Below are 19,174 nucleotides of genomic sequence, written 5' to 3'. Positions count from 1 at the left end.
TTAGAAACTGGTCCACAGCTTGTGGGGCAAGCTTGTTGGTAGTATCAACTATGGCAAAGTGATGTAGAATACATTCCAGACATGTGCCAATGAGATGTGGCTAGTTGTGTTTCTGCAGCATCTGGCTGTTTGTGTTTGTAGTTCATACTTTATTTTCCATTGCAAACTCTGGTGTATATATAGCACAACATATTTATTGAACAAATAAAAAAAAATTAGCTCCTGGCTGCTGTTTTGTTATGGTGCAAAAGAACTCTGCACAAAGACAAAATAATCTGATAAACAGTCTAGGCAAAACATAATTGTTGTACCTGACATATTGAGGTCTCAGGATCACACATGTCACTATGGCCATGGCACTGACACGGAACACAGGCACCAAACGCCGGTCCTGGTCTTCTGCCAGCAGATGTGGAAGGAAGTCTATAGAAACCTGGGGAGCATGTCTGCAAGAAAACACAGTGAGGAAACCAAATGCCATTATATTGTGGCTTGGATAGGAAGGATTGGATAAGACTGCAAACACATCTCCATTCCCACTAGCTTTGACAGGCAACCTGCTCTTCGTCATTCCAACTGCATGCTTCAAGCTGTTTTACAAACAATGCACACTACACTTTAGAAGTAACAGAACCAATCCTAATTGAAAACTCTGCTGCCAGATCCCTTGGGTTGCAAAGCAACACTACTAGGCTTTTCATATTACAGCTAGAGAAACCTTTCATTTAGATGCTCCCTCCTTGTACATCATGTATCTCTCCCTCTATTTCCTAAGAAAGAGAACTCTCTCTGTGTGTACGTACACACACACACACACACACACACACACCACTGGCTGTGCAAAGTGAGCAAAAGTACTCTGTATTCACGTTGTCCTTGCTGTGTTTTTCTGAGATGACAAGCTAATATCTGCCTACACACAGGCTGATAGATAACAAGCAAATGCCCAGTGATACTCAGCAAAATATGTCTTCATGGCTACATTATTTATACTTGTATAATTTAAAGACCATAAAAATAAAGAATTCAGGAGAATAAAAATGCTACCATGGCCTGAGACCATTAGTCCTTGAAATAAAATTTATCTAGGTCTTGTACATTTTCTTCACCCAGCAGTAAAAATCAGCAAGCATGCTGAAAATTCCCATCAAAGATGACAGATGCAAAAAAAGAGAAGCAATCCTGCATCTTCTGACCCTCCTTTCTTTCCTATTATTCCTTAATGCACCTCATCTTTAACCAGATTGTAAACCTGTGGACAGAGTTTGCCTTTTCAGAGTTCTATAGAACTGCTTTATAAAATAAAAATAGCAACAGTAAATAATGATGATAACAAAAATGGTAGCGTTATAATGCATCTATAGCTCTTCTGAGAAGTACAGAATTTGAAAATCAACAATAAGTTAGGGAAGAGCCTTGGCTCAGTACATGCTATGAATGCAGAGGTTCAATCCCAGCATCTTTAAGCAGGATTGGCGGTGGAAGGACACTGTCTGAAGGAGCTACTGCTGGACAATGCAGATCAGAGACGGGGAAGCTGAGGCCCTCCGGATACTTCTGGATCCTCTAAACAGCATGGTTATAGGTAAAGGGTAAAGGGACCCCTGACCATTAGGTCCAGTCGTGACCGACTCTGGGGTTGCGGCGCTCATCTCGCTTTATTGGCCGAGGGAGCCGGCGTACAGCTTCCGGGTCATGTGGCCAGCATGACTAAGCCGCTTCTGGCGAACCAGAGCAGCGCACGGAAACGCCGTTTACCTTCTTGCCGGAGCAGTACCTATTTATCTACTTGCACTCTGACATGCTTTCAAACTGCTAGGTTGGCAGGAGCAGGGACCGAGCAACGGGAGCTCACCCCGTCACGGGGATTCGAACCGCCAACCTCCTGATCGGCAAGTCCTAGGCTCTGTGATTTAACCCACAGTGCCACCCACGTCCCTAGAATGGTTATAGAAAGCCCCAAAAAGCCACTGCTAGTCAGAAGAACAAGTGGTGTGCCTCACAAGCAGTTTCCTATGTTCCTATGTTGCTAGTTGTGTCTTGGGACTCATCATACTTAGAGGGCCTTCACCTTTGAGCTTTCCCAATACTTTGTTTCAGTTATTCTCGGTTTAGGCTTACAGCTTAGCATTTTCGTAGCACCAAGACTGATTGGAACATTAAGTTTCCAGTGCTATGAACTAATCCTCATTCAGAATGACTGAATACAATGGGACTTGTTTCTGAGTAAACATGCACTCCTGGTGTACAGTATCATGAGACGGTGGCAGAGACATGGCAGCTGCTAACTCAGAACTATGGCTGCTGCACTGCAAGCAGAAGCCATAGTGGCTTGCCTAGTTACTGAAACTCACTCAGCAGACATACACCTGCATAGTTTTGCTGAAGTAGTAAGTAGGGATGTTGGAGAGTTCAGACAAAAATGGAAACAGGAACAGAAATTGCTGATGTTATCTTATTTGTCCTATGTCTGGAAAGGAAATCAATGCAGTGAATAAGCTCTGTATTCATTGTTTTAGTTGCTTTCATTTCGCAAATGATGCATTATTGATTACCTTTCCCCCTAATTTACACTGTGACACCTTCGCATTGAAATGAATGGGGTGGAGTAACGTAATGACAACATCATTATGTAAGTTATATAATTATACAAATTACATAATTTCACTACAGCAGATAGCAAGAATAATAACCTAGTTTTTGGAAGAAGATGAACTGCAGTAGAACAGAGACAGTGCTGTGTGCAAGGAATACAGGGCAGAGTGGAAAATGATGCCTTCCCACAACCTACAGTAAGTAGTAGCCCACATATCTTTAACACAGCATGGTGGCAATGCAGGTAAGCCCGTCAGGTTCACTTAGCAGCGGAGCCAGCAGTCTTCCATGGAACCACCTCATAAACTGACACCAGCACACCTCTATCCCTCCTGCCACAGTTCTGCAACTTTTTTAAAAAAATAATCTATTCTTACTTTAAAAAACTAAACAAATGAAGAAATAACCATGTTCTTTAAAAATGGGGAGACAGCTTCTCTGAAGCATGGCAGGTTGGTGAAAGTGCTTGTTCAGCTATTATTTGAATAGCCGGAGTGTATGTTCCTCGTATAAATTACAAAACACATATGGTCCAGCTCATATGGTCAGTGAAAAATATACTATAAGCCCTCCACAAGTAGCATGGGCTTTCTACATTATTTCTATTGATCCTGTAGAACAATATAGTTCAGGATGCATTTGGCAAAAAGAACTAGAATCATTATAAAGGTTAAAATGGACATGCAGTCTAAAGTGTGACAGAAGTCTCATGCATGCACTTCTACTCCATTCCTGAGGCATTTCAGTACAGAGTTCGTGCACTGAAAAACTATTTCCAGCAGACTTGGGGCCAAACTACATAGATCACAAAGATCTGCAAGGAGCCAGCCAGCCAGCCAGCCTTCCTTCCTGCCTGCCTGCCTGCCTGCCTGCCTGCCTGCAGTATGGGATTGGGACTCTATCTGGATCAGGATCCCAGCTCTGTAGTGGTGGGGTATTTTTTTAACCCTTTGTCCTCCACTCTTGGCTGAATCTACTTTAGGTCCCCTGCACCTATATTCTGCAATGCCAAAAAAATCCTGTTTATATCATGTCCACAACAGGGGTGGGAAAAGCATTCAAGGTCCCTTAACCCCACACACCAAGATCCTGATTAAAGCTTGTGCCCCGGCAATTTGTCAAATAAACAACCTCACACTGAAAGGAGCAGCTACATGACTAACATCACATATTTTTGGCCCTTTGGCTGATGGAAGGAGTTTCAATTCACATTCCCTACATTAACTTAAGTCTTGTTGATTTCAATGGACTTCAATTGATTTCAGCATGTTAAAAGTCTGGATTCAACCCATTACTTTTAAAGGATTCAGCACATCATTTAAGATCTTTTACATTCACTTTGGATTTGGAAGATTTGGAATGTTAAAGCTGCCAACTGAACATACCTTCTGCTCATTTGGCATCATCAAGGTTTGGGGAAAATTCTAATTGAGATGAATAGTAACACATGAAGAATTTGTTCTTCACTATATATTCCTGAATTCTGTGAACTGTAGTTATAAAAAAAAGCACCATAATAGAATGTTTTAAAAGTGCCAGTAACTTTAGAAATTATACCCTTGACATCGGATATGAACAAATAACCAATATGACAGTTCTTCGAATAACAATAAAATCTTTCCTGTTTCATCTGATATGATATTTATATTCCTCTGTGAAATAATTTCAGAGAGGGAAATGTGAGCAAAATATGAATAACCTGAGCATATAATAATATTTCTCAGTTGATAAGGTGCACATAGTGTTGTTTTTTAAAAAAAGAAAATCACAATTGTACTTTGGATGTAAGATGTAAAGGTTTTCAAGTCGCTGTCATCTTTAAATTCCATTATAACAACTTTGATATGCACATTATGTATACAACTACGTAATAACAAAATTAAAGAACACAAGTGCCAATCTCAATGAAAAAGCAGGAAAGCAAAATCACAAAGAACTGCAATACAAAGTTGGTGCACTAATAGTATGCTCGATGACTGCTTAGCATAGTCTTTACAGCCCAGTCCAGTTTTGTTTATATTCACCCCAATTTATTGACCCACCCATTTATTGAGCACCCACCCATTTTATTAGAGCACCCACCTATTTTATTAGAGCACCCACTTACTAACCTAGTTAAATCCTCAAAGTTCTGTCTGGATTGTCTCCTGTTGCACATTATGAAAATACCATTGGTCTGGAATTGTGACAGCAGATTCACAAGAACATAAGGATCACCTGGCATAATTAGACTAAATCCAATTTAATCTAGCGTCATGGGTCAAATCCAACTTAGTTATACCCAGAGTAGGCCTATGGAAATCAGTGGATGAGACTAACTTCAATGGGTCTATTCAGGGTCCAAACTGGATGTCATAAAGGTACATGCATGATCAAATCTCCTGACTCTTCTCTAAAGTTTAAAAGCAGCCATAGGGATGTAGGGCTAAATGGGATTGGGTCCAGAGCACGGGGGTATATGTGTGTGTGTTAATACTCTGTGCCCTTTTTCAATCAAAATAATGTCCTCCAAAGCTGTTCTTTGTCCTGCAGATGGAAACAGGTATTCTATATTAAAATGGGTGTGTGTGTGTGTGACGTGGCAGTGCACCTCTGAAAGTGTGCGTGTTTACAACGCCCCCCAACACACACACAAACTCCACACCACACCACACCACGCTATGGCACACCGTGCTTTGGTAGAACTGTATGTATGGCTGTATCAAGATTATTTGCATGGTCCTGATGCACAGACTATAGAGGGGTGGAGGAAGATACAGATGAACTGAAGGAACAGAAAGCTGTAACAAACTGTGTAAGCTCCAGTTCTGGAACAAACTCTGGAACTTCACCAAGTTAAACTGGAATTCAGGAAAATAAGAACACAGGAAGAAACTGGAAGAAACAATAACAGGGACAGGGAACCTGTGCTCTGTCCATGCCCAAATGTTGTTGGACTACAGCCCCCATCATCCATTACCTCTAGCCATGCTGACAGGGGCTGATTGGAGTTGGAGTCCAACAACATCCATAGGCCTACGTTTCCCACTCCTTTCATAAAGGAATGGAATGCTGCATGGGAGCTGACTTGGGCCCCAGGTTATGGGTGCCCAGTGCATGTGATGTCATGGCATCATGAAATCATGTGCAACCGCTGGTCTTGGGTTCAGAGGTCTCAGAAGGCTTCAGAAGCATCTCCAAGGCCTTGCGAGACCTCAGAAGTTGTGGGGGGGGGGCCCTGAGGTGTGGGTGCTGAATACCCACAACAATTTTTGTGTGTGCGTGCTGGCACCCAGAGCCCCCTATAGTTGGTGCCCCTGGAATGGTGGAAACCTTATTCATCTCATCACTACTGATAAAGTGGAGACAGTATAGACACATAGTGAAAGAGTTACTCTACCTCACAAGACAAGCCAAAATAACCCAAAGGGCACTCGCATTTCTCAATCAGTTGTGCACGAGGCGTCCTTCCTGACACATTTCCTTCCTCTGCAACTTCCATGGAGATCTCAGAAATTCTGGCAGAAGGGTGGAGAAAAAATTAAAACTAGCTAATGAATCTCTTCAGCATTGATTTGGCTTTACTTGATACACAACACTGAATATAGCTACTTTTTCCTCAGCCTCTTGGCATCATTCATATAAGAAAAAAAACACCACACATTTATTTTTGTCTGTCTCAAAGGAAGATCAAAGCTAGCACCATTTTTAACATCGTTTATAGCCGTGATTAGTCTGCACCAAGGGAACTAATGTAAAGTATACTTGCGCATTCGCCTTCAGTGTTGTTTGGTTTTAATTTCAGAGCCAAAATAACAAGAGCTCGGCAAACAAAATGAAACTTACAGGATGTGCAACACACTTCAAAGACACTGCCGACTTGCCTTTCCAAGACTGTTTTTAAGATCTGCAGCCAGAATCTGGTATTTTGTCAGAATATCATGAAGAAACTCAAACAGATGCTCCAACACACTTATCATGCCATGTAAGGTTTTTCCCCCTATTTTTTTTTTTTTAGAGACAGCAAACACATTGCTGAGTCTTCTCCACCTCACTGTGGCATCTGAATATAGACTGCATTTTTAATCAAGGCATATATTGGCTTATATCTTGATCAGGTTCCTAAATTAAATGGGCTTAGATTTTCAAAAGTTTCATGCCAGGCAGGCCAGCTGTTTTTAGAGAACCTTGACAGTGTTTTCCTCCTAGACGGCAAGACGCCATCAGAGCTGTCCTGATATATGGCTGTCAGACATTTGTTTGGAAACCTTCAAATGAAGGATATCTTTCAATGTTGATGTGAAACTCAAGATCCTTGACATATGTTTAAGATAAAAATTTAAGATTAACCATTTGTTTTAGAAGGCAATAGGGCAGGGAGGGCAAGAGGTGAGCTGGTAATTAAGATTCCTTGTTGAGACACATGTAAGATATATTACTACTTATTTGTCATTTATAGATGTAACAATATATAGCTCTTTGTGTTCCATATAAGGACAGGAGGATATGAGTGTATCTTAAAATTGGTTATAGCAATCAGCCAATAGGAAATTCAAGCAGGCTGATTGAACAGAGGCAGCCACAGGAGGAGCAAAGGGGGGTGGATTAAGGAAATATAAGGGCTGGCCATAATGGCAGGAGGGCAGGCCAGAGCTTGGTAACCATATACCACTGTGCCTCTTATTTATTTGTCTGACAAATAAATTATTATTTTAATTTCTCTGTTGCTGCGTTGAATATTTCATTCCAGCTAAGCGTTAACCACAAGCAGGGTGCTACATTTTATGGTGCCGTGACTCGGATCAGTGGTCTGCTGGAACGCAGCTCCTTCGCCTCACTGGGCGGGGTACAAGAGAGAAGACAACTGATTGCCTACCCAAGCGCGCACTGGGAAAATTTTTTCCAGGGGAACGCAGCAGTCTCGTCTGTCTGATACCCTGCCCACCGACGGCGACGGACCGGGGGGGACCAGAGAAATAAACAGGGAACCAGCTAAGGGTAAGTGCACTAAGGGGTTTTGGCCCTCCAATTAATTGGGAGGAAGAGAAGTCCTGATCAAACTTCTGCGTCTCAGTAAAGGGGAACTGAGTACGCTAGGTGGCTGGGTACATCAGATGGTGATCTGGTGTAGGGAAAAGGGAAGATTGGGAGGTAGAGTATGGTTGAAGTATCTGGCGCATTGCATGTGTGAGAAAGTACAATGTGTAGCTGACCTAAGTGTGGAGTGAGTACTACTTCGTTTACCAGTAAGGTGTGTGTGTGAGTGACTGAGTGGATACTTCACAGGGCCATACAATGGGAGTTGGGGGTTCAAAGGGGGGAAGTACACCTTTTGAATGTATGTTAAATAATTTTAAGAAAGCCTTCTCAGAGGCATTGGAGTTCTATAATGAAGCCCAAGCAGAAGTGGTTATTCCACCTGTGAGTCCCAGTAGAACTCCATCTACAGTCTCCTTTAGTGGAACAACTAATTGCCCACCCCAAACCCCTGTACATCCAAGTCCTAGAGAATTATTACAGAAGTTACAGGGAGACCTTAATCGGTCAGCAAGCAATACAGCCAGGCGTATAAAGCTGCTAAAAGAACGCCTTGGGACAGATACCATCCCCTATGATTTGAGGCCCCTAGAGCAAAGCGAAGAGAAAGATCACGTAGTAGCCCCTCTCAGAAGAGTATTTGATGCACTTGAGGAGCCTGTGCTGGTTAATGGGCAACCAGACCACGGCCACCTCGAACTTCGACCCTGTAATATATTCCATTCACGACTACAGGTCTGATGAATTGGAAAACACCCCATATTTCGCAGAAAAACCTCAGGCTATGATGGACTTGGTGACTTCAATAATAAATACTCATAGTCCTACTTGGACAGATTGTCGCCAGCTCCTGAATACTCTCTTCACCACTGAGGAAAGGAGAGACATAATTGAAAAGGCACAGATATATTTGCGTGAGCAGGCCAGAGTGGGAAATATTTATAATATTGATCGTCATCTCCAGGACAACTTTCCCTTGGAAGATCCTAATTGGGATCCAAACAATGCAATTCACCTGGCCAGGCTTACCACCTACCGCCAGACGCTTGTGCAAGGTATCTGCAGGGCATGCCAGAAGCCCACTAATATGTCTAAAGTCTCAGGAGGGTAGACGTGTTACCCATAACACTGTTTCGTGTTCGGTGCACACCCACAAAAAAAGACTTAAGTTGTCACCTTTTGAGCTCCTGTATGGGAGGCCGCCCTCCTTTGTTCAGGATAGTCCAACTGACCTCAAACAAATAAGAGACCATGTGACACAGGGACAAGTGCAATCTCTCTCCCGTGTTTTTGTCTCTCTCCCGTGTTTGTTTGTTTGTTTTTTATCTTAACAGGTGGGCCCTCGAGCGCACGCAGTGCAGCATTGCCGTGCCGATTCATCAGCTTCAGGCTGGCATAGCATATGGGTGAAAGAGTGGAAACGTGATCCACTTGCACCTAAGTGGCGTGGACCTTACACCGTCTTGCTCTCTACTCCAACAGCGGTGAAGGTAGCTGAGGTGACCCCCTGGATTCATCACTCCCGTTTAAAGAAGTCCGAAGGCAGTTGGACGTGCAAAGGTGACCCCTCTAATCCTCTTAAACTGACTCTCTCCAAAAACCCCTGTATCTAGCCCTACGGGGAACGGGCTAGGTCACGGGCAACATTAGACGACCGGCCTGCTGCAGCCACCACCTGGAAGCTGGCTGACCTGCGCACGCCTGAAGCTTGAGGAGCGTCTGAACCAGAGACTGTGAGCGGGAAGATTCTCTTATACAATTGATTGACTGCCCCCTTGTGGAACAATTATCAGGGATATTACACATTGGGGATCCTTGGGATATATGTTTTGGTCTTGGTGGTTCCCCATTCCTGTCACTGGGGGAATTATATTGGGACTAATATTTATGCTATCACAATAAGGTAATCTTTTGTGGAAGGAATGCATATGCTAGACATCAACATGATTTTATTATTAATCCTGATCCCTTGAGAAGAGGAAGGGTCCTTGAATCTGACCAAATTTGCTAAATATGGATTCCGCTATGACCACAATATGTGGGTAGGTTTAGCTGAAATGGTAGGCAATGTTGCAAATAGGACCAATTGCCTTGTTTGCTCTCTTGGGCCAGATGATTCAGAGGGAGGTATGCCCTTATTACCGATACCATTAAATGCCATTGGTATGGTAAGCGAAATGCCACACCAAACAGAAGTACAGAATTTCCCCGGATGGAACTCAACTAAACATTACGAGTTATACCTGTACAAGGGGAATTCTGTGTACATAAATCATCAGATGCAGCTGATTCTACCATGATAGGCTCTTCTCATTGCCACTATACTTGGGATTATATTAAGAATAGTCATACCTGGGCAAACGGTACTACCTATCGAACTCGGAATACCTTGCCCTGTGCAACCCCTTTTATTCATGCATGGAAAGTGGTATGGAACATAACTGTGACAGAGAAAGGCAATCTAACATACTGAACTGTGAACTCTCTACCTCTTTTGCTATTTCGCCTTCTGTACTCCACGTACCAAAGACCTCAGACCCGATGGTTGTGGTGGATATGTGGAGAATGGGCATACAAGAAACTCCCTTCCAAATGGAGTGGGACTTGTTTCCTGGGATGGGTATTACCACCAATGTGGATTATGCCCACTAGTTCAGCTAAGCGAACACGAAAAAACGCTGATATTTCTCATATAGCAGGAGGAAGTACCCAAAGTTGGAGCGGTACTGATGATTGGCCACCAGAGCGCATTATAGCCTATTATGATCCTGCCTCCTGGAATCCTGGTGAGCTCATACAAGGGGCACGGGATCCTATTTATAATCTAAACAGAATAATTTGATTGCAAGCAGTAGTGGAACTTGTAACCAATGTAACGGCTCAGAGTTTGAGACTTATTGCACAACAGTTGGATGAAAGTAGAGCCGCATTTTGCAGCTGAAAATGGGAATGGATTATGTACTTGCCAAGCAGGGAGGCCTATGTGGAGTCATGAACTTGACAGGGAATGCCTGTTGCTTTAACATTTCTGATAATGGTGAGGCAATCCGTGTGTTGGCCACAAAGATGGAGAATATAGCACATGTCCCAGTACAAACATGGGAAGGATGGGATATGGGATGGTTACCTAATGTCACAGGACTCAAAGGGATACTATTGTCTTGCTTGTTTTTCTTGACAGTAGTGGTAATGGTTTTATGTATGATGCCATGTATCATTTCATGTTTTAGAAGTACAATTAGCAAGATGATTTCGAATGAAACTCTACCTCATATCATGGCCCTATACAGAGCTTTAACTCAGGAATATAATGCAGATCAAGCTATCAAGGACGCTTGGTACCAAGGTCCTTGAGCTTGAAAGGGGGGAATGTGGCATCTGAATATAGACTGCATTTTTAATCAAGGCATATATTGGCTTATATCTTGATCAGGTTCCTAAATTAAATGGGCTTAGATTTTCAAAAGTTTCATGCCAGGCAGGCCAGCTGTTTTTAGAGAACCTTGACAGTGTTTTCCTCCTAGACGGCAAGACGCCATCAGAGCTGTCCTGATATATGGCTGTCAGACATTTGTTTGGAAACCTTCAAATGAAGGATATCTTTCAATGTTGATGTGAAACTCAAGATCCTTGACATATGTTTAAGATAAAAATTTAAGATTAACCATTTGTTTTAGAAGGCAATAGGGCAGGGAGGGCAAGAGGTGAGCTGGTAATTAAGATTCCTTGTTGAGACACATGTAAGATATATTACTACTTATTTGTCATTTATAGATGTAACAATATATAGCTCTTTGTGTTCCATATAAGGACAGGAGGATATGAGTGTATCTTAAAATTGGTTATAGCAATCAGCCAATAGGAAATTCAAGCAGGCTGATTGAACAGAGGCAGCCACAGGAGGAGCAAAGGGGGGTGGATTAAGGAAATATAAGGGCTGGCCATAATGGCAGGAGGGCAGGCCAGAGCTTGGTAACCATATACCACTGTGCCTCTTATTTATTTGTCTGACAAATAAATTATTATTTTAATTTCTCTGTTGCTGCGTTGAATATTTCATTCCAGCTAAGCGTTAACCACAAGCAGGGTGCTACATCACCTCATTAAATTATACCTTTCTTATGAAGGATGCTGCTGTGCATGTATGTGTGGTGCACGCACACACACACACACGTACATGTGCGTGTATGAGTATGCATGGGTTTAAAGCAGGAGTGGGGAGGCAGTGGGGCAGAAGAGATGCGTGGATGTTTATACTACAAAGAACACTTTGGAAGGGAGTACATCATAGAAAGAGAAGAAAATAAATGGGGGGGGGGGGTTCCCTACACATTCAGTGCCTGACTGGTGACTTACCTAGCAATTTCTGTACTTTTGTTACAAAGAACGTTGCCATTTTGGAGCCAGTAGAATTGGTCCATGTGCCAGAAAAACAGAGTGCTAAGAGACAGAAGCAGCTAAAACAGAAAGCAGCTAACTACATACTTGAGTTCCAAAACAAAAACAAATCACCTGTAGCATGTTAGAAAGCTCATGACAAGTGAGGGTTGGCTGCTGCCTAGAGTCCACTTAAAGGATTTTTAACGCAGATACCCAGTTTATATTAGAAATTCTGAAAAAAAGACTAAAATGGAGCAAACAGTTCCAGTTCAAGTAAACAGAGTGTCCTTGTCCACTTTTCTTGAAAAAGGAAAACAACCACATAATAGAAGAAATGTTTCAATTTTGAGCAGTAAATCTGAATCTGGGAACAACCAAATTAGCACAGCAGGAGAAAAATGTTTGGCTTTAGGTTTTTTAATGGCAGACTCTGAATCACTTGCTGTAATAGCGTTACTTTCATGCAGAAACATGATTAGCGTTGTGGCTAAATTACATAGCTAATATAGAGTTACCACTGGAATTAAGCTATTTTTACACTTGAACTCACTGTCAGTGTAAGGTCTCTCTATATTATTTTGCTGCAATATCTCGGTGATCTGCAGCGCTGCATTTGCAAACATGTCAGACAACTCCCCTTTTTAAAATATGTGCCAGAATTAAGGAATCAGTTCCCAAAGACTCATAGGAAAAGTCTGACTTCACTGAAGCTAATAATGGCCCTCTTAGCTGCCCCAATTCTCTTTGCCCCTGGTATGCCCTGTACCTTTGCAGTTTGGAATCCTAGGTACATAGTGTCGCTGGATCTGCAAACTTCTTAATGCACTGCTAAACTACCAGCCTTCTGGTAGGGGCAAGAAAGAGACAAGAAACTAGAGAGCACTTGCTTTGCATTGGGATGGAGTTTGTCAAGGGTGAGGAAGATGCAGTGAATTTTCCCCCATTCTATAACTGTGATTCGTCCCCTTCCCCCATGTTTCAGAGCAATACTTTGGACCACTTTTTCTTACGTCTTACCCTCAGAAAAGAATTGTCCAAAATGATTAAGTTAAAGATTGTGTTGGCAAAAAGGTAGTGAAGAATTGTTTACTCTTTAATACACTTTGAAAAACTAAATGACATTGTGAATAATCAGCAAGGTGCATTACGCAACCCCTGCCCCCAGCAAAAGGATTGGTTTGGTAATAGAATCATTTCAATAAAAATACCAAATTTACAAGAGCTAGGAGTACCAGTGTTCCATAAAGGTAGGGTATTCAAGTCACCTAAGGGCAACTTGCATCATTATTTCACATTGAGCTGGTTCCTATGATCAATAGCTAGAGAACAACTGCTCAAGCAAGCAAGCAACTCATGTGAGCAGCAAACTCCAGTAACATTACGGCTCCTCTTCTATGAACTGGAAAATTTGTGTGGGCAGTGAGTCGGTGGCTGATCTGCAGAACTCAGTCATTTGTTAAAATTTAGAGCAACCGGGAAACTGACATGTTCTGCAGTGCAGTTTATTATGATGCACGCTCACACAGACACTCATAGTGCTCAGTTGGGTTTACGTCAAGACAAGCATCATGCCTTGGCTTGGCCCTGGGATAGTTGTAGCTGGGATTTAGTTCAAGGGCAGATAAATGAGGATCAGAAAGGAAACAGACACGATCATAGATAGGCATGTAGTCAGACACTGGATTAGGCAGGGAAGGATCAAAGGTCTCAGGGTCAATAAGACATGGTTAAAGGTGTGGGGTGGTGGTGGTAGTACTAGATATGGCAGATGGGAAGAAAGAAAGAAAAACACAGAGGGAAGTGCAAAATCATAACAGGGCAGAACATTGAGTTCCAAGGCAGCAATAGAGTTAAAGGGTCCAGAAGCAGATGCAAAGCAGAAATCAGGGGACGCTAACAAAGTGTAGTCACAGTAAACAAATATGACTCAAACCGATAAGCTAGCTTCAATGGGCTTTGTGTACTGATTGGTGTGGGGAGTCAGCTGATTCTCTTCAAGCTGGAAGGTCATGTGATTCTTTTCAGGCAACCTTCTGGGCACCTTTCCCCCTAAAACAGGCAAAGGAGAAGCCTAGCTTGCCTGGCTTCCTGAGGATCCAGAGACTACAGCTGCTGCACTCGCTGATTTGAATTCGCAGCCTTGGGGCTTTAGAGAAAGTGTGTGGAGAATTGCAGCCGAAGTGGTCGCAATAAATTGGCTTTGTAATGTGAACAATTCTTCTAATTCTCCTACCTAGTCTATCCCTGGACTAATGCAAGGCTAGCCATTGAATTTCATGTCTGAGTGGAGAGTTGAAAATGGGCACCTGCAGCTTAAAACTGACACACTATTACACCATACTGGCCTTGAGACATCCATGTTGGCTAATAGTGACCCCCTGAAGGGATTTAGTCCCACTACTCAAAACGTAACCCTCTTCTACTTTGTGCAATTAGTTACTGGCTGGCAACTTTTTAGTTAGCAGATTTAAAATGGGTTGTTGTGTACCCTCATTCTCTTGGATTCTCTTTTACTGAATATAGTTGCTGCCAGTGCTTAATTTCAGGGATGAGAGGTTCTGCCATTTAAGCCATATGGAGATTTATATAAAAAAAGGTAGTTTGCTGGCCTAGTCCAACACAGGTTCTCTTCAGCCTACTGACACCAATGGTGCAAGATGGAGATAATACTGTGTGAGACTGTACATTAGAAGAGACTAGCTTAATCGGGCCAAATGGAAGCTGGACCTGAGGGAAACAACTGGTGGCTTGTGCCTTTCCTGTGAAAATGAATCCCCTCTGAAAATTACCTGGAGATTGATAACAGATGCCGAGGTTATAAATATTGATTGCATCATGCAAAATGGTTACCTGCTTTGCCTCATGAAGCTGCCATGGGTAGCCTTAATGAGTATGTAATGAATGTTGTACAAAACATCCATGAAGTCCTCACGGGTCACAGTCCTACTGACCCTTGGGTCGTCACTGTGATATTTCCACTCATGCTGAAAGGGAAACAACATCAACGCCTCAAATGATTTAACTGTTTCCAAAGTGCCAGTGACACAGCTTCTTGAACAGGTTGGATTGAAAAATTACCTCTGTCATTTCTATCTCATGTCTTGTCAATTGACCGTTCAGAGGAGCAGCTACGTGCCTGACAATAATCCTCGTATGGGTGGGAAGCCCACCTCTGATTATGACCTGTGGGTTGTAGGTTGCAAAGCCAGTCTCTTCTCGTGCTTCAAAGAAGATTGCATATTTCAGCTTTCCCCCATAAGCTGTCAACTAAGAAAGAAAATAAAACCCATATAAACATTGACTGGAAACCAACACCATATGCAGTTGTTATTATTATTATTTAAAAAAATCAGAAGAACATACATATTAAAATAATGATCTTTTTTCAATGAGACTAAAGGTCTGAAAGCATTATTTTGTGGATCTAAACATTATGTAGCTGTAGGTGAATGTATTTTTCCAATATGTTTAAAATATGTTTTTGAGCTCTTCAGTTAGCAAAAACCTAATCAGTTCACTTCTGTGTTGTGTACTCCACATAACAGACCCACAAAATGACTTAAGATGAACCTATGAAGCCCAATTCCCCATGTCCATTTTTAGGAAACAGTCTCAGCCATTTTTGTATGGTGACGTGAAAAACAAATTTCTTGTTTTTCACAACACTCTTATTTTTCCTGTAACAGGCTAACAAGTCAATCCCTCTAGAATTTGAAATGAAACAAAGCAAAACACAGCAGCCTACATCAAGATAACCTAAAGCACATTCCAACATGGTGGCTGTTGTGGGAGCTTTTTCTACTACACTTCCCAAGTGCACCGCTCTGTATCTCGGTATAGCTGGAGGGTTAGGGTCAGCTAGAAAGAGACTGTGTTTCTTTCTGGATAATCCCAAATTGATCAAGGTCAGCTATAGCTATAGGCTATGAACAGAATTTTGTACTTAAGAGTATTGTATTGTAATGATTTCCTCAGTACTCAGATGGCTGTGCCTCAGCATACCCTGAACTGCAAATGTTATTAAAGAGTGTTTTTCCAGTATTCCAACAGAGCTTGCCTCTATCTGGGATGAGAAGAGCAAATAAGGAGAGTTCTGCCAGTTTTATTTTATTTAATAAATGCAATATATACTAACTTAGTTGAGAGTTGTTTTTCTGTATAAACAATAAAATCATGTTCAGAAAGATTCATTTGGCTATTTGGGGGTGGGAACCCAATGGTTTTTCATGAAGATTTTTTAAAAAACTTTTGCAAATCTTAGGGTTCTCCCAAGACTGCCTATTTAGCTACAAAAGGACCAGCAGGTAAACAATCGTGACTGTTATATGATAAATTCAGTTTATCTTACTCTTCCTAGGGAAACAAAATGTAAAATCTGCAAAATATCAGCTCCAATAAGAATTCATTCCCTTTACCTTCCGTCCTTCAAACTGTTTTGGAAGTCTCCAGTAAAATGGTTCCGAGCGTAACTCTTGAGTGACCAAGTCGATATTTGCAATTGTCTCTGGGTATTGGTATATAATCCCTTGGACAGTTTGCTGTTTGACATTTTCATCAACAAGAGGAAGAATGACTTGATCTGGTTTCAGAGTCAACTACAGTAATTAAAAGATTAGACAAATGTAAGATTTTCTTCTTCTTTCTGGACAAACGATATTAATTTGTGAATTATCTGAAGATTTAAATATTTTATCAAAAAAGCAAGATAACAATAAAATATACACTGGAATATGCACAGTAAAACATTGAATAGTACATACTCAGAGACATCCTATAGACCATCTTGGCTGTGAGTCCTGGAAGACCTGCTCCTTGCCTTGCAGGCCTTTCCCCACCTGGCCTGGGAGGACAGGGCCCTGATTGACTCCAGCTGCAGAAGCTGAGGCAGCTGATCAGACTCTTGGGCTGGGTTGTTGTTGCGGGGCTGGGTTGTTGCAAGAAGGTGTTTTGTATCTGTATTTTAGATCTTGTGATTTACGTGGAAATTGTTAGTTTGGTTGTGCATGTTTTAATATTTTATTTATTGTTTATGATTACTTTTGTTATGTTATAGTTATGTATTTTTTCATGTTATTAGCTGTCTTGAGCATGGTTTGAAATGTGAAAATATGTATGTATAAATATGTATGTATGTATGTATGTATGTATGTATGTATGTATGTATGTATTAAAATACTTAATAGCATTCACCTTTGTATCATTCAGGCAAAAGTGAATTAAACATAACAAACTTTGCATAGTGCTCTATGGTTTGTTTACTATCTCTGCACCAGACGTATTGTGTAAGTTTAGCAACTGTTGCTGTTTTCCATACTTCAGGGCACATTCCTATTAAACAACGTAAAGGGCTATCAGATTTAGGACAAGCCCTGGGGGAATTGCAAATATGACACCACCACAAAAGAGTCAGAAGTACAAAGCCATTGGAACAACAAAATCAAGTAAAGTCATGGTTGGGATTTGGGTAGCACAGGGAAGGAGCATGCTTACACTAAATCCTAAAATGTGGTTGTCAAGGGCAGAGGGATAGTCAGTCTATGCAGGAGCCAGACTCCTTTTGTATTTTCTGGTTGACTGTATTTCTCCTTCCCTACTAGGCTGAGCCCTGGCTATAGTGGATATTCCACTTGATGTTTTGAATCTTTGGTCCTGGAGAAATGTGAATGTAGGATTGCTCTGACTGATGGAGATGCACAGGCCAGAGAAAATGCCTGGGTTGGATGAATGTAGATATTAGACCTCATTTAGCCTATATATAACTTAAGAGAGTCTCAGGTTTCACATCAAAAATCTATTGCTTGTGCAAGACCTCATGTGACATTTCTTAGTTTGCAATCTCATCTTGACACAGTTTTTTAATTTTGAAAAAGTTTTTTAAAATAAAAATAAAACAGGTAGGTTTTTTGAAAACAGCAAAAAACATGCCAGACAAACTTACAGAAATCAAAGAAATCTGAAAGTATATCACAATAATTAATTTCTCACATACAAAGAGAAATTGTGTAGAATACTAAACCAGTACGAGGGGAGAATCTGAAACTACACAGAATTGCACTGATGCTAAAGATGCAGATACGGCAATTAAATTAAGAAAAGAAAACCATCCTTGAAAACATCAGTCTCTTTGTGGAACTTCACAAAATTCCTGTCTAGCAAAGAAGAAAGGATGAGGCCCTGAACTGACATTATTATTTTTCTACTGTATCTGTAGCAGTATGACAGCACATTTCTTTGAAGTGCTAATGCCAAAATGAAGTGTCTGATTTCACTCTGGAGGTGTTCCCAGCTCTCATGCATTAGACATGCTAATCAGCAAGAAACTGGTTAATGCACAAAGTATTTGAAATGTACGCCTCAGTGTCATGGTACCGGTGTATAAGAGGGTTTTGCCAGTTGCACTCAATCTGTTCTAAAATAGATGGGAAGAGTTACAAGTTTTTAATGTTCAGAAAGAAAGAGACTGCAGTGTGAAGCTGCAAGCCTCATTTGATATGAGAATTCAAAGAGGGATAATTGATCATTAGGGAAATATTAAATCAGTATTTTAAATCAGGTGCACCTGCACCTTCCAAAGGGAGTGGTTGCAGGAGAGGTGATGCTTTGATTAACTTAGGCTTCAGTACTATGCCTATTTACCTAGGAGTAAGCCCAACTTCTGCTACAATGCAATCCTATGAATGTTTACTCGGCTCTGCTCAACACACTTGGACTTACTTCAAAGTCAACATGCATAGGTTTGCTTTGTCTATATTTAATGTTTACTGACTCTGTTTTATTCTCCTCCCAGGCCACAATCGATAAATGAAATTGGACCATACCTGACTATAAAAGGTCTCCCCTTCAAGGAATGCATAATTCCCTATCAAAGGTATCTCCTTTCAAGGAATGGCAGAAGGCCAGTTGATAAATATATGTACTGTACTTCACTTTATTTTTCATCACTTGATTAGTCAACAAATGGTGTCTTGTGGCTAAATGTGTGAACAAACCCCAATTAACTGAATAGGATGACATTTGTGGAAGTGATATGTGAAAGTTCTGTATCTGGTGTTTGATCTGTAATGGCTCATTCATGTGCATACCAACACTTAATGGTGCAGTCTTCAGTTGATGCGTGAACCAGCTTGGACTCTTCAACAACTTGTCACACACAGCACAGTACTGACCTTTTTTGGGGGTCTCC

The 19,174-nt window shown here is 41.4% G+C and overlaps 1 protein-coding gene across 7 annotated transcripts in view; it reads right to left on the bottom strand.

Annotated features, from left to right (window-relative positions):
- LAMA2 (laminin subunit alpha 2) overlaps positions 1–19,174 on the bottom strand; it is a 372,288-nt gene that overhangs the window by 104,311 nt on the left and 248,803 nt on the right. For all 7 annotated transcript variants that reach the window (XM_081187598.1, XM_081187601.1, XM_081187602.1 and 4 more), the window contains 5 exons: positions 16,407–16,586; positions 15,070–15,258; positions 14,842–14,975; positions 5,975–6,092; positions 312–446 (listed from right to left, as the gene is read on the bottom strand). In XM_081187598.1, coding sequence (XP_081043724.1) covers positions 312–446; positions 5,975–6,092; positions 14,842–14,975; positions 15,070–15,258; positions 16,407–16,586 — 756 coding nt within the window. The remainder of the gene's footprint in view (positions 1–311; positions 447–5,974; positions 6,093–14,841; positions 14,976–15,069; positions 15,259–16,406; positions 16,587–19,174) is intronic.

Source organism: Podarcis bocagei, assembly GCF_964188305.1.
Source record: "Podarcis bocagei genome assembly, chromosome: 3".
NCBI classification, from domain to species: Eukaryota; Metazoa; Chordata; class Lepidosauria; order Squamata; family Lacertidae; genus Podarcis; species Podarcis bocagei.
The sequence above is the reverse complement of the archived record's forward strand: the minus strand, read 5'-3'. Positions and strand labels throughout refer to the sequence as shown.